Raw genomic sequence first — 11,933 nt, 5'->3', positions numbered from 1 at the left:
TCCCTCGGTTAACCGTTGGAGTATCAAACGAAGTCCAAATGATACGAAACTTGACAGGCGGTCTACCGGTAGTAAACCAAGGCCGCTTGGCAAGTCTTGGTCCAATCCGGAAATGTTTAATCCCCACACACGAAAGAAAGCTAGAAATGACCACCGGAGGAGAACGAAGCGCCGGAATGCAAAACGGACAACGGGGAAAATGCTCGAATGCATGAGATGAACACGTATGCAAATGCAATGCACATGATGACATGATATGAGATGCATGACAAAGAAGACAACACACGGAGACAAAGACCCGAACCCGAGAAATAAATATAACTTAACGCCGGAAACGGCAAGAGTTGGAGTACAAATTGGGAAAGTTATATCCGGGGCGTTACATTACCATTGATATGAAAAGTGACCTTGTTTTTATTGCAATCAATAACAGCCCATGTAGTATTCAAGAAGGGTCTACCAAGGATAATCGACATGTTGTCGTCCTCGGGCATCTCAAGTATAACAAAGTCAGTCAAAATAGTAACATTAGTAACAACAAAGGGCACATCCTCACAGATACCGATAGGTATGGCAGTTGATTTATCAACCATTTGCAAAGATATTTCAGTAGGTGTGAGTTTACTCAAATCAAATCGTTTATATAAAGAGAAAGGCATAACACTAACACCAGCTCCTAAATCACACAAAACAGTTTTCACATAATTCTTTTTGATGGAGCAAGGTATAGATGGTATTCCTAGATCTCCAAGTTTTTTAGGTACTCCATCTTTAAAAGTATAATTAGCAAGCATAGTGGAGATTTCAGCTTCCGGTGTTTTTCTCTTATTAGTGATGATGTCTTTCATGTACTTTGCATAAGGAGGCATTTTCAAGATATCAGTCAAGCGAGTATGCAAAAAGATTGGCCTCGGCATTTCATCAAAGAGTTCAAATTCTTCATCATCATTCTTTTTAGTTGACCTAGGTGGAAAAGCCTTTGGTTTTTGAACCCACGGTTCTCTTTCTTTACCGTGTTTTCTAGCCACAAAGTATTTTTTTATCATACCTTTTATTTTTAGGTTGTGGTTTATCAAGATCAACAGGTGGTTCTATCTCAACATCATTGTCTTGTTCTTTATTATTTGGTTGAGAGTCTTCATGAACATCAACATTATCTTTTTCATTATCACTAGGTGAATGTTCATTACCAGACTGAGTTTCAGCATCAGAGGTAGAAACTTCATTACCATTGTCAGGAAGTTTTTCTATTTCAGGTTCACTAGGAGCATGCAAAGTCCTATCAATGTTCTTCTTCTTTTTCTTTTTAGAAGAACTAGGTGCAGTGGTGTTATTCCTTTGTGAATCATGTTCTATTCTTTTTGGGTGTCCCTCGGGATAAAGTGGTTCTTGAGTCATTTTACCTCCTCTAGTTGCAACTCTAACAACAAAGTCATGTATATTATTATTCATTTCATCAAGCAATTCTCTTTTGAGATTTAGCAACTTGTTCTAACTGGGTTTATACCATGGAAGCATGCTTTCCAACACCTCTAACATCATTTGAAATTCTAAATAACAAGTCACTCAAGTGAGCGATCATATCAGAATTGTACTTCAATTGTTTCATAACATTTGCATTGAAGTGATCTTGTTTTCTAATATAGTTTTCAAACTCGTAAAGACATTGTCTAGGGTGCATATTGTGAGGATTGTCATTATAATTGAACTTCATAAGAGAATTTACCTCTACCACCTTAGGAGGTGGTGATGTATTAAGCCCATGTATTTCTTCAATAGGAGGTAAATTTTTGACATCCTCAGCTTTAATACCTTTTCCTTCATAGATTTCTTTGCCTCTTGCATATCTTCAGGACCGAGATATAATATACCTCTCTTCTTCGGAGTGGGTTTAGCCAGTGGTTCAGGAAGAGTCCAATCATCATAATTTTTCAATATATTATTCAATAATTCCTTAGCTTTTCCAACAGTTTGTTCCCTGAAAACACAACCAACACACCTATCTAGGAAATCCCTAGAAGCATCGGTTAGTCCATTATAGAAGATATCAAGTATTTCATTTTTCTTAAGAGGATGATCAGGCAAAGCATTAAGTAATTGGCAAAGCCTCCCCCAAGCTTGTGGGAGACTCTCTTCTTTAATTTGCACAAATTTAAATATTTCCTGTAAAGCAGCTTGTTTCTTATGAGCAGGGAAATATTTTTCAAAGAAGTAATAAATCATATCCTAGGGACTATGCACACAACCAGGAACAAGAGTATTGTACCAACCTTTAGCATCACCCTTTAATGAGAACAGACATAATTTGAGAATAAAGTAATAGCGAGTTTTCTCATCATGAGTAAAAAGGGTGGCTATGCCATTCAACTTAGTAAGATGTGCCACAACAGTTTCAGTTTCATAACCATGGAAAGTATCAGATTCAACCAAAGTAATTAACTCTGGTCGACAGAGATTTCATAATCCTTATCATCAATAAAGATAGGTGAAGTAGCAAACTTAGGATCATATTGCATTCTAGCATTCAGAGATTTTTATTTATACTTGCATAATAATTTCTCTAGATCATCTCTATCCTTACAAGCAAGAATATCTCTAGTTGTCTCCTCATTCATAACATAACCTTCCGGTACCTTAGGTAATTCATATCTAGGAACGCTAGTTCTAGCAGGTGTTTCAAGAGTTTCAGTTTCAAGCTCATCGTCAGATTCAACAACATCATGTTGTATTACTCTAGCAATTTGTTTATCAAGAAATTCACCAAGTGGCACATCATCATTATCAAGCAAGGTACTAGCATCATCATAAGCATTATCCATAGTATAAGTAGCATCAGCATATCATAATAGCATGTGGTGGTGTTGCAAGTTTACTTATAACCAAAGGTAAATCTAAAGCAGAACTGGATGGCAGTTCCTTACCTCCCCTCGTCTTTGAGGGAAAAATCTTAGTCTTAGCATCCTTAAGATTCTTCATAGTGATAAATTGATAATAATCCCATGTGACTCAACAAATATAGCTATGCTCCCCGGCAACGGCGCCGGAAAAAGGTCTTGATAACCCACAAGTATAGGGGATCGCAACAGTTTTCGAGGGTAGAGTATTCAACCCAAATTGATAGATTCAACACAACGGGAGCCAAAGAATATTTGAAGGTATTAGCAGATGAGTTGTCAATTCAACCACACCTGGAGATTAATTATTTGCAGCAACGCGATCAATACCAAAGTAATATGATAGTTTTGATAATAGTAGTTGTAGTAATGGTAACAGTGATAGCAATAGTTTTGTAACAGGTGCAACAGTAATGATAGCAGTAGTAACTTAGCAAGAACAATATAGGATAAATTCATAGGCATTGGATTAGTGACTTGTTGGATGATATTCATTACGAGACAGTTATAACCTAGGGCGATACGGCACTAGCTCCAGTTCATCAGTATAATGTAGGCATGTATTTCGTAAATAATCATGCGTGCTTATGGAAAGAACTTGCATGACATCTTTTGTCCTACCCTCCCGTGGCAGCGGGGTCCTATTGGAAACTAAGGGATATTAAGGCATCCTTTTAATAGAGAACCGGAACAAAGCATTAACACACGGTGAATACATGAACTCCTCAAACTACGGTCATCACTGGGAGTGGTCCCGACTATTGTCACTCCGGGGTTGCCGGATCATAACACGTAGTAGGTGACTATAACTTGCCAGATCGGATCTAGAACATGGATATAATGGTGATAACATAAACGGTTCAGATCTAAAATCATGGCACCCAAGCCCAAATTGACAAGCATTAAGCATGGCAAAGTCATAACAACATCAATCTTATAACGTAGTGGATACTAGGGATCAGGCCCTAACAAAACTAACTCGATTACATGATGAATCGCATCCAACTCCTCACTGACCAGGGAGCCTACGAAGGAATTACTCACTCCCGGTGGGGTGCATCACGTAATTGGTGATGGAGAAGGGTTGGTGATGAAGAAGAACGAAGATCCCCCTCTCCGGAGCCCCAAACGGACTCCAGATTTGGCCTCCTGGTGAAGAATAGCAGGTGACGGCGGCTCCATCTCGTGGATCGCAATAATTCTTTCTCCCTGATTTTTTTGGAGAAAAATAGGTATTTATGGAGTTTGAATCAGGGTCTGCGGGGCCACCAGGTGGGGACAACCCACCTGGGCGCGCCAGGAGGGAGGCGCCCTGGTGGGTTATTCCCACCCACGTGCCCCCCTCCGGTGGTTCTTGGCTCCATAAATTCTTGTTTATTGTATAAAAATTCCTTGCAAAGTTTCGTTCCATTCTGAGAACTTTTATTTTTGCACAAAAACAACACCATTATAGTTCTGTAGAAAACAACGCCAGTCCGGGGTTAGTTTCATTCAAATCATGCAAATTAGAGTCCAAAACAAGAGGAAAAGCGTTAGGAAAAGTAGATATGTTGGAGACGTATCAATGTAGTTCAAATTTGGATTATGGTCATTAAATGGCTAGAAAATCACTTAAATGTCTTAAAAAGGTCAAATGACCCCTGAAATTTTCCAAATATTGACATGACAGTTGTATTAGTGCATGTTAACTGCAAAAAAATTTTGAAGCCCGTAAGAGGAAGCTATCGCCCATTCGTCATCAAACATGCACTGTTCCATCTTGGAACCATAAGCCTTCTAGTGAGTTGCTTCAGTTTGTGAGTGCTGTGTGTCCAAACTTTCGTCAAATATGCCAAATTTTTTACCACATCATCTTGGTGGCATGACATTACATCAAGCAAGGTTTCATGTGTTCCAGATCTTTTTTTTTATTTTTTCGAAATTAAATGACATGGCACTCCATGCTTAACAGTGTCCAGGGTGTGAGACCAATATGATTGAAAATTCCTCCCAATTTACTGCAGATGGAATTAACTCGCACACAAGTACACAAATATGATTTTTCAAACCATTATGGTTAGCCATTGCATGTAGATGTAGTTCAAATTTGGATTACGATCATTAAATGGCTAGAAAATCACTTAAATGTCTTAAAAAGGTCAAGTGACCCTTGAAATTTTCCAAATTTTGACACAACAATTCTTTTAGTGCACGTCAACTGTAGAAATTTTTAAAGCCCGCAAGAGGAAGCTATTGCCCGTTCGTCATCAAACATGCATTGTTCCCACTTGGAACCACGAGTCTTCTAGTGAGTTGTTTCGGTTTCTGAGGGGTGTGTGTCCAAACTTTCGTCAGACATGCCAAAAATTTTACCACATCATCTTGGTGGCATGACATTACATCAAGCAAGGTTTCATGTGTTTCTGATCTTTTTTTTTATTTTTTGGAATTTAAATGCCATGGCACTCCATGCTTAATTGTGTCATAGCCGTGAGACCAATATGTTTGAAAATTCCTTCCAATTTACTACACATGGAATTAACTCACGCACAAGTACACAAAATATGAATTTTCAAACCGTTATGGTTAGCTGTTGCATGTACATGTAATTCAAATTTGAATTACGGTCATTAAATGGCTAGAAAATCACTTAAATGTCTTAAAAGGTCAAATGACCCCAAAATTTTTCCAAAATTTGACATGACAGTTGTATTAGTACTACAATTTTTCTTGTAAATTTAAAACACCATCCGTTGCCACTTTACACCAAATTCGTCTTTCACAGCTAATAAAAAATATCAACAACAACAACACACATAGTTTTTTTAAGGAACCGTTTGCGATGAAAATTTGTGGGTCTATTTATGTCTTCCTCCTTAAGCTTTGCCAGCTCGTCTGCTTCAGTGTCGGCAACCCTCGAATCCACTAATCCCAATCCACATTCCCGCAACCCCTTCTTGCAAAGATGACGCCGTGGAAATGCTTCATAAAGGCCCGTACGAAGGCTGCGTCCACCCCGAGCGCCGCCGCCTGCGCTGAGAGCGCCGCCGCATCTGCATTGAGCGCCGCCGCATCCACCGGGAGGGCGTCTGTGGGAGCCGACAAGGCAGCTGCAGCAGGCAAACACCGAGAGCGCTCGAGCTGCCGTCCGTGCCGCCGACGTCGCCCTGGCCCGGGTCGAGGCCATCCATGCCAAAATCGAGGACGCACACGCCAAGATATACCAGGGTACCTCGGAATCCAGCATGCAACCCACGTCTGGAAAGGCGGCGGTGGCCATGGAGCACCTGTTTCCTCATGAGATCGCCGAGCGGGAGCTGGAGATGCAGGAGGCGGCGGAGATCTAGGAGCGCCGGGAGGAGGAGTTGCGCGTGGCCGAGGTCGAGGTAGAGAAGAGTCTGTCTGTCGAGGAATCGACGGTGGAGTACCAATGCGAGCTCTGGCGCAACCACTACTACAAGTACTACAACCTTGAGGGCGACGCCGAGGATGAGGACGTGTTCGACTTCAGTAGGGGGGCGCGGAGTCCACCAACGGCGGCATGTCACCAGTATAAGTCCTCGACGTCTCATCTCACACCGGCGAAGCATAGGCCGGTGCGGCGGTGGCTTTGTTAAAATTATGCGTACTTAGGCTTTGTTTTTAATGTTGATCTTTTGTTAGGGCAATGTTTAGGTCAACTGGCTCTGTTTAATTACTCAAATTACTTGATTCAATAAGTGTGGTCTGTGTGTTGTACGCTCTTTTGTGTGCCGGAATTAGCAAGCGATGTTAAATTATGCAATGACGTGGATGAGGACAGTATCCAGGGAAATTTCCACCAAAATTTGAATTATCAAACTCATCCCATGCACGTAAAGTTGAAAAATCATTTGCGATGCGTACGGTCATTCAAAGTGAATGGTGTCCGGCAGCACCGTGCGTAAAGTTTCCCTCCACATTTCGAAATTTTTGGCCTACCGCCGAAATATCTACCCCCGCCCCCCTTCCCCATCCCCTTTTCTCCCCGACCACAAGTCACATTTTCCCTGTTTCCTCCTTCCTTGCTTCCTTCCTAAGCTATAGCTGCTTCCTCGCTTGCTTCCTCGCTCTCGTCGTCTCGCATCCTACCGCCGCGGTCGCCATGGTCTTCTTCAATGACCACTCCAGCGGTCCCTCCTCCTCGACGACTCCTTCACCACCCGGGTATGCCTCTCTTCTCTCTCTCGGGCTATGACTTGGCATGAAGGATTTTAATCCAGCGGTCGATTTGAGTCATTTCTTCCTCTTGTAGCTCCCTAGGACCATCAGTTGCAACGAATGGAGCGGGGTGACTGAAGATCTTTCTGCTCATTGTCACCATCAACCTCTATGCGTGAAAGCTAGTTGCGTTTGAATCTATGGAAAGTGGGAGGAAGTTAATGGCATGTGCAGAGAATCTGTGGACAGTGGGAGGAAGTTAATGGCATGTGCAGAGAAGGTTAGCCCCATTTTCGTTGTTATAAATCATTTGTTAGATGTGATTCATACACTGTCACGGTCCCAACCCATTCATACCACACCTTCAACCAAACGCATCCTAAGACAGTGTCACAGTTTGTACCTAGTATCTAAAAATATTACCATCTCATCAGCGGTGCCATTAGAAAATTATTTGGCACCGCTTCGGCAGTTTGTGCAGCCAACTTTGGTCCACACATCCGAGCAGTCAAGCAGTAAAATACTAAATCCGGGAAGCCACTCTGACGGCAGGTCCGGAGACGACGAGGAGCTGGCACTCTGTATCGCGCTCGAGCGGTCGCGGGTCGATATGGGCAACAGCTCCGGGTCTGGTGCAGCGCCACCTGTCGCCCATCGCGGCAGTGTCGATGCCGACGCCAGCCCTTCAGGCCCCACATGCGGACTTGTGAGGCCTGCCTGATCTGCTCCTCCCGCCCGACGACCTCTTCTGCCTCTGGTCGCTGCTTTGCGCGGGCAGCGCTGAGTTCTAGTGCCCGCTCCGCCCATGCAGCAGATGCAGACTCCGGAGTCGGGGGCACGTGCCGCCTGTTGCGAGAGGCGGAGGACAAGGGAGATGACGAGCGGGTCCGATGGGTCTGCGCAGTCCGCCCGCCGCCATCGGGTGCCCGGCAAGGAGGACCATCTCTTCGAGTGGGCGTGCCGCCGATCACTGACTGAGGTGGAGACGAAGGCCCGATGGCTCCGGAGGCTCAACGCCAAGCAGCTCCAGCACGGCATTGAGCAATCCGAGCGGGAGGCGGCGAAGGCGGCGCAGGAGGCGGCGAGGGTGGCCAAGCTCAAGCGCAAGCAAGACCGCGTCGTCCGGTGCTTGCAAGGCTACATCGTCATCTCCGATTCCTCCTCCGACGACTACGGGTCTGACAGCTCAACATGGACCCACCTCCTGCCGCGGACTCCTACAGCCGTGCCAGCGACCGAAAGGGCAAAGGGCCGGCGAGGAAGCGGTGAAGACCCATCTTAATTTGAAGTTTTAGATGTAGTTTGAATGTGCCAGCCGTATTATATGTATTACATGAACTTTGGCTATCTTTTGATGGTCTGGTTGTGTCTTTTGATAAACCGATTGTGCATTTGTATGTTTGCTCAGGATCTATGTAGTTTTTAACAACATTGCATGGTTTAGTATGAATGTAAACAATGTTTTAAATAGCGGGCTATGGGAAATAACGGCGGACCTCCAAATCAGCTATAGTGGGATAAAGCGGGTTATAACGGGCTATTTGTGAAGGCGACCATTTAGCAGCACCCTGCTAAAAAGGTTATAGCGGGCTATAGCGAAGCTATAGCCGGCTATTTAAAACTAGAGAACACACGTGGAGGGAAAATTAAAGAACACACGTGAAGGAAAAATTTCACAAGTTTTGGGTGACATTACACCTGAGTAATTGACATGAGAAAATAGAGGAGCTTGCCCGATATAAGGAAATGTAATCAAATCCTTAAAAAAAATATCCAAACGAGTGTTGCAACGCAATACATCTTATATTTTGGTTTTTTCTTAAAAATCTAGACACCTTGTATCAAGGAATGGAGGGAGTATAAGAGAGGGAATATGAGATACAACGGTGTGGAGGCGCGAATACATGAAGTGCCCGATCAATGTCGACGGGTGTGCTCGAACGCGTCCGCGGTATGCAAGTCCGGCTAAGAGCATGGGCTGGCCTAATCTAACGGCCGCGCGGCGACTGACCGAATTTTGGCCGGTCGACAGCGCCTAGTGGCCTAAGAATATTCAGAGCACGTACCGATGCTGGTATTACTGAATGAGTATAGCAGAGCTAATATAACATTGTTTTTTGTAGGTGTGTACAAATGATTGCTAATTGCTAAATTAGTAAGTAGAAGAAGGTAGTGCATGTGCATGCACGATGCGCGCGCCGTGTTTAGAAGAAACACTGGCCCAGTAGGCAGAACGGGAAGGGGGTCTCCACCGCGGTCCCACCGTCAGTTATGCCCATGCTGCTGCCGCTCCGGCCGCCCTCGAACTCCGGCACCTGCTGCACCCCGGAGCTCGCGGAGGGCTGCTCGAAGGTTGTGAGCGCCAGTGGCATCGGCTCCGCCCATTGCCAGACTCTGACCCCGCCCATGGTCGGGTCGCCGAGCGCCAATAGCGGTGGCGGCGGCGGTGAAGGCGCGGGATGAAGAGGAAGTGCGACGGGAAAGGAAGTAAAATCACGGGAAGGGCACTGCATGCGCTGGCGCTTCTTCTCGGCTGCCTGTTCGAGAAGGTGGAGGGAGGTGGCGTTGGGATCCTCGGCGAGCTTGGAGAGGAAGGACATGAGCCGGTCAGGCCGCCGCTCTGTCGCCTGCAGTCGCCGGCTCATCTTCGCCAGCTGCTCCCCGATGGCCGTCTGCTCCTGCCGCAGCCTCTGAACCTCCTCGAGCAGCGCCTCCCTTCCCTCCTCATCCTCTTCCTCCTCCACTTGGTCTCCCATATTGGCCACCACGTGCTGGTGCTGCTCGCCGCCGCCGACTGCAGACGAGCAGGAGGCGCCAGCACCGGCCTCGCCGCGCTTCTTGCGGCGCACGATGCGCGGCAGCAGGTGCGTCTGGCCGCGCAGGAACGACTCGTGCGCGAACTCCCATCGGTCCGGGTGCACCTTCCGGAAGCCCTGCACAAGAATTCCATCTAATAAGCAAATCAAGCAGACATTTCTTCAAGCAAGTGTACAGTGCACGTGCAAGCTCAGAGTACCCTTCGTACAAGCAAGTACCATTTACAGACCACTCCTTGCTAGGACACCAGAAGACAAAAGACGGCGGCACTGGAAGCCTCACTAGGTAGGATAGGAGTACTCACATATGTGTTGAGCTGGCGGACGAAGCTGGAGAAGTTGCCGTGCTTGAAGAAGCAGGGGAGGAGGAGCTGCGAGAAGCCGGCGACGTCGGTGACGAGGAAGCTGTTGTTGCCCTTCCCCCACCTGACGAGCGCGTCCGTCCTAGGGTCGCACACCATCTGGTACGTCTTGGCCACGAACGGCGCCGTCTGGAGGTCGCCATGGCCGCACCCGATCAGCCCCAGCGCCAGCTCCGTGTGGAGGCCGTCCATCCTGCTCCTATCTATGTACCTCCTGCGTACTTGCCTCAGGCACTGGGAGTTCGCTCCCTCTACTCTAACTCACCCGCACACGTCAAAGTCCCTCAAAAGGCAGGCAGGCAGGCAGGTGTGGTTGCTTGCAGAGAGGGGCCGGGCGCCGCCCAATTAGGCTATGGTTACTAATTATGGGCAGCGTGCGTGACAGGAGGACATGGCTAAACAAATAACCCATGTGATGAGCTTACCTGTTCGGGGTTAATCTATATATATAGACGTCTCTGGCGCTCGGAAAACGGGACAAGTGTCGTGTGTCGATCCTTCACACGGACTAGCAGCATGTCGATCGATCCCCAGCCTTCCTGGCGTCGCCATCGCCTGAGATTTCCGGTGATATATGTGATTAAAACCGTGCCGCCTTTTGGACCGGAGCGTGCTCCAACAGTGCGGACAATGAGCAGGAGATCGCATCAAAACCCAACTGCCTCGATCATCCATCCGGTGTGGTCTCTCTCAAGCTTGCTCCTCTCGATCTGGCCGTGGAGTAGGGGCTAGCAGCTTAATGGTTGTCCGTCCACTTGCTCCTCTCGCATTGTGCTGGTGTTGTGATCGGTCGCTTCGATCGACTGTACACTGACTGAGAAGGTAGTACAAACACCAGCTTGTACTAGAAAAATGTAAGGTTGGGCTCATTCATGGACCAGGTTTAGTCCGTGCGAGCGTGCCACCGGCCGGCGAAACCCCACCGGAAAGGGGTGAAACGGTGTTTGGTCCTCGCAAGATGCTCACTTACGTGTCAATGCTGCACGTACGTACGGCGGATTAATTAGCTAATCCATCGTATATATTAATCCTCGACCAATCAAAGCAACCCGGGTGGACAATATCAAATGATACTCGCAAAAAAAAAGACAGTATCAAATGATAACGCGGCAGATATGGACGACTATGCTTGCTCGTAACAAAATATGGGCCGGGCCCACCCCCCCTGCTCTTTACGGGATTGATCAATTAAAGTACTACGATGCTATGATGTAGGTGTGCTCTCTTCGAAAATATCTTGTCTCCTCCAAGGCTTTTGTGAGTGGATGGGTATAATTGGGATCAGTCGTGCTGCCTCCTTGCGTTTGGTTGGTCCCCAGACTCGCTGAACTGGTGCTCCTTGACCCTCTTTCCAAAATGGGGATGTTCTCTTGAATATCCACTCATCTTGTGCCCATGTGGTCTTATCAACTACTAGCACTAGCGTAATAATTGAGTACTAATCATAGTTAAACTAGCTAGGTTGCTTAATTTGAATCGGTGGTGGTTGGTGGTTTAATTTGTGAGGTGTTCGAAAATTAGGCAAGTTCATGAATAACTTCGGTAAATAATTCATGACTAGGGCCGAAACTAGCATGCAACAATCTAGCAAACTAAAAGATTCACAAATCATGTACAGCAGCATCACACACAAAATAGCAACTTCAGAGAGAGACATGAACAGATCACGATTGACATATTGTTCGGTACTTGCAGCAGAAGTG

The 11,933-nt window shown here is 46.2% G+C and overlaps 1 protein-coding gene across 1 annotated transcript; it reads right to left on the bottom strand.

Annotated features, from left to right (window-relative positions):
* Positions 1-8,911: 8,911 nt before the first annotated feature.
* LOC125548415 (heat stress transcription factor C-1a-like) lies at positions 8,912-10,629 on the bottom strand. Its single transcript, XM_048712015.2, has 2 exons — positions 10,174-10,629; positions 8,912-9,985 (listed from the first exon to the last, which is right to left on the bottom strand). Exons 1-2 carry the CDS (start codon positions 10,420-10,422, stop codon positions 9,257-9,259), a joined length of 978 nt encoding a protein of 325 aa, XP_048567972.1. The 5' UTR covers positions 10,423-10,629; the 3' UTR covers positions 8,912-9,256.
* Between the last annotated feature and the right edge of the window lie 1,304 nt (positions 10,630-11,933).

The sequence above is a fragment of the Triticum urartu genome, chromosome 3A (assembly GCF_056163025.1).
Source record: "Triticum urartu cultivar PI428250 chromosome 3A, HENAU_Tu73, whole genome shotgun sequence".
NCBI classification, from domain to species: Eukaryota; Viridiplantae; Streptophyta; class Magnoliopsida; order Poales; family Poaceae; genus Triticum; species Triticum urartu.
The sequence above is the reverse complement of the archived record's forward strand: the minus strand, read 5'-3'. Positions and strand labels throughout refer to the sequence as shown.

Bases quoted from the DNA above. Each gene is read 5' to 3' on its own strand.
- LOC125548415 (XM_048712015.2), bottom strand. From the start codon at position 10,422: ATGGACGGCCTCCACACGGAGCTGGCGCTGGGGCTGATCGGGTGCGGC. The intron at 9,986-10,173 runs GTGAGTACTCCT...ATTCTTGTGCAG, and splicing joins TCCGCCAGCTCAACACATAT to GGCTTCCGGAAGGTGCACCC.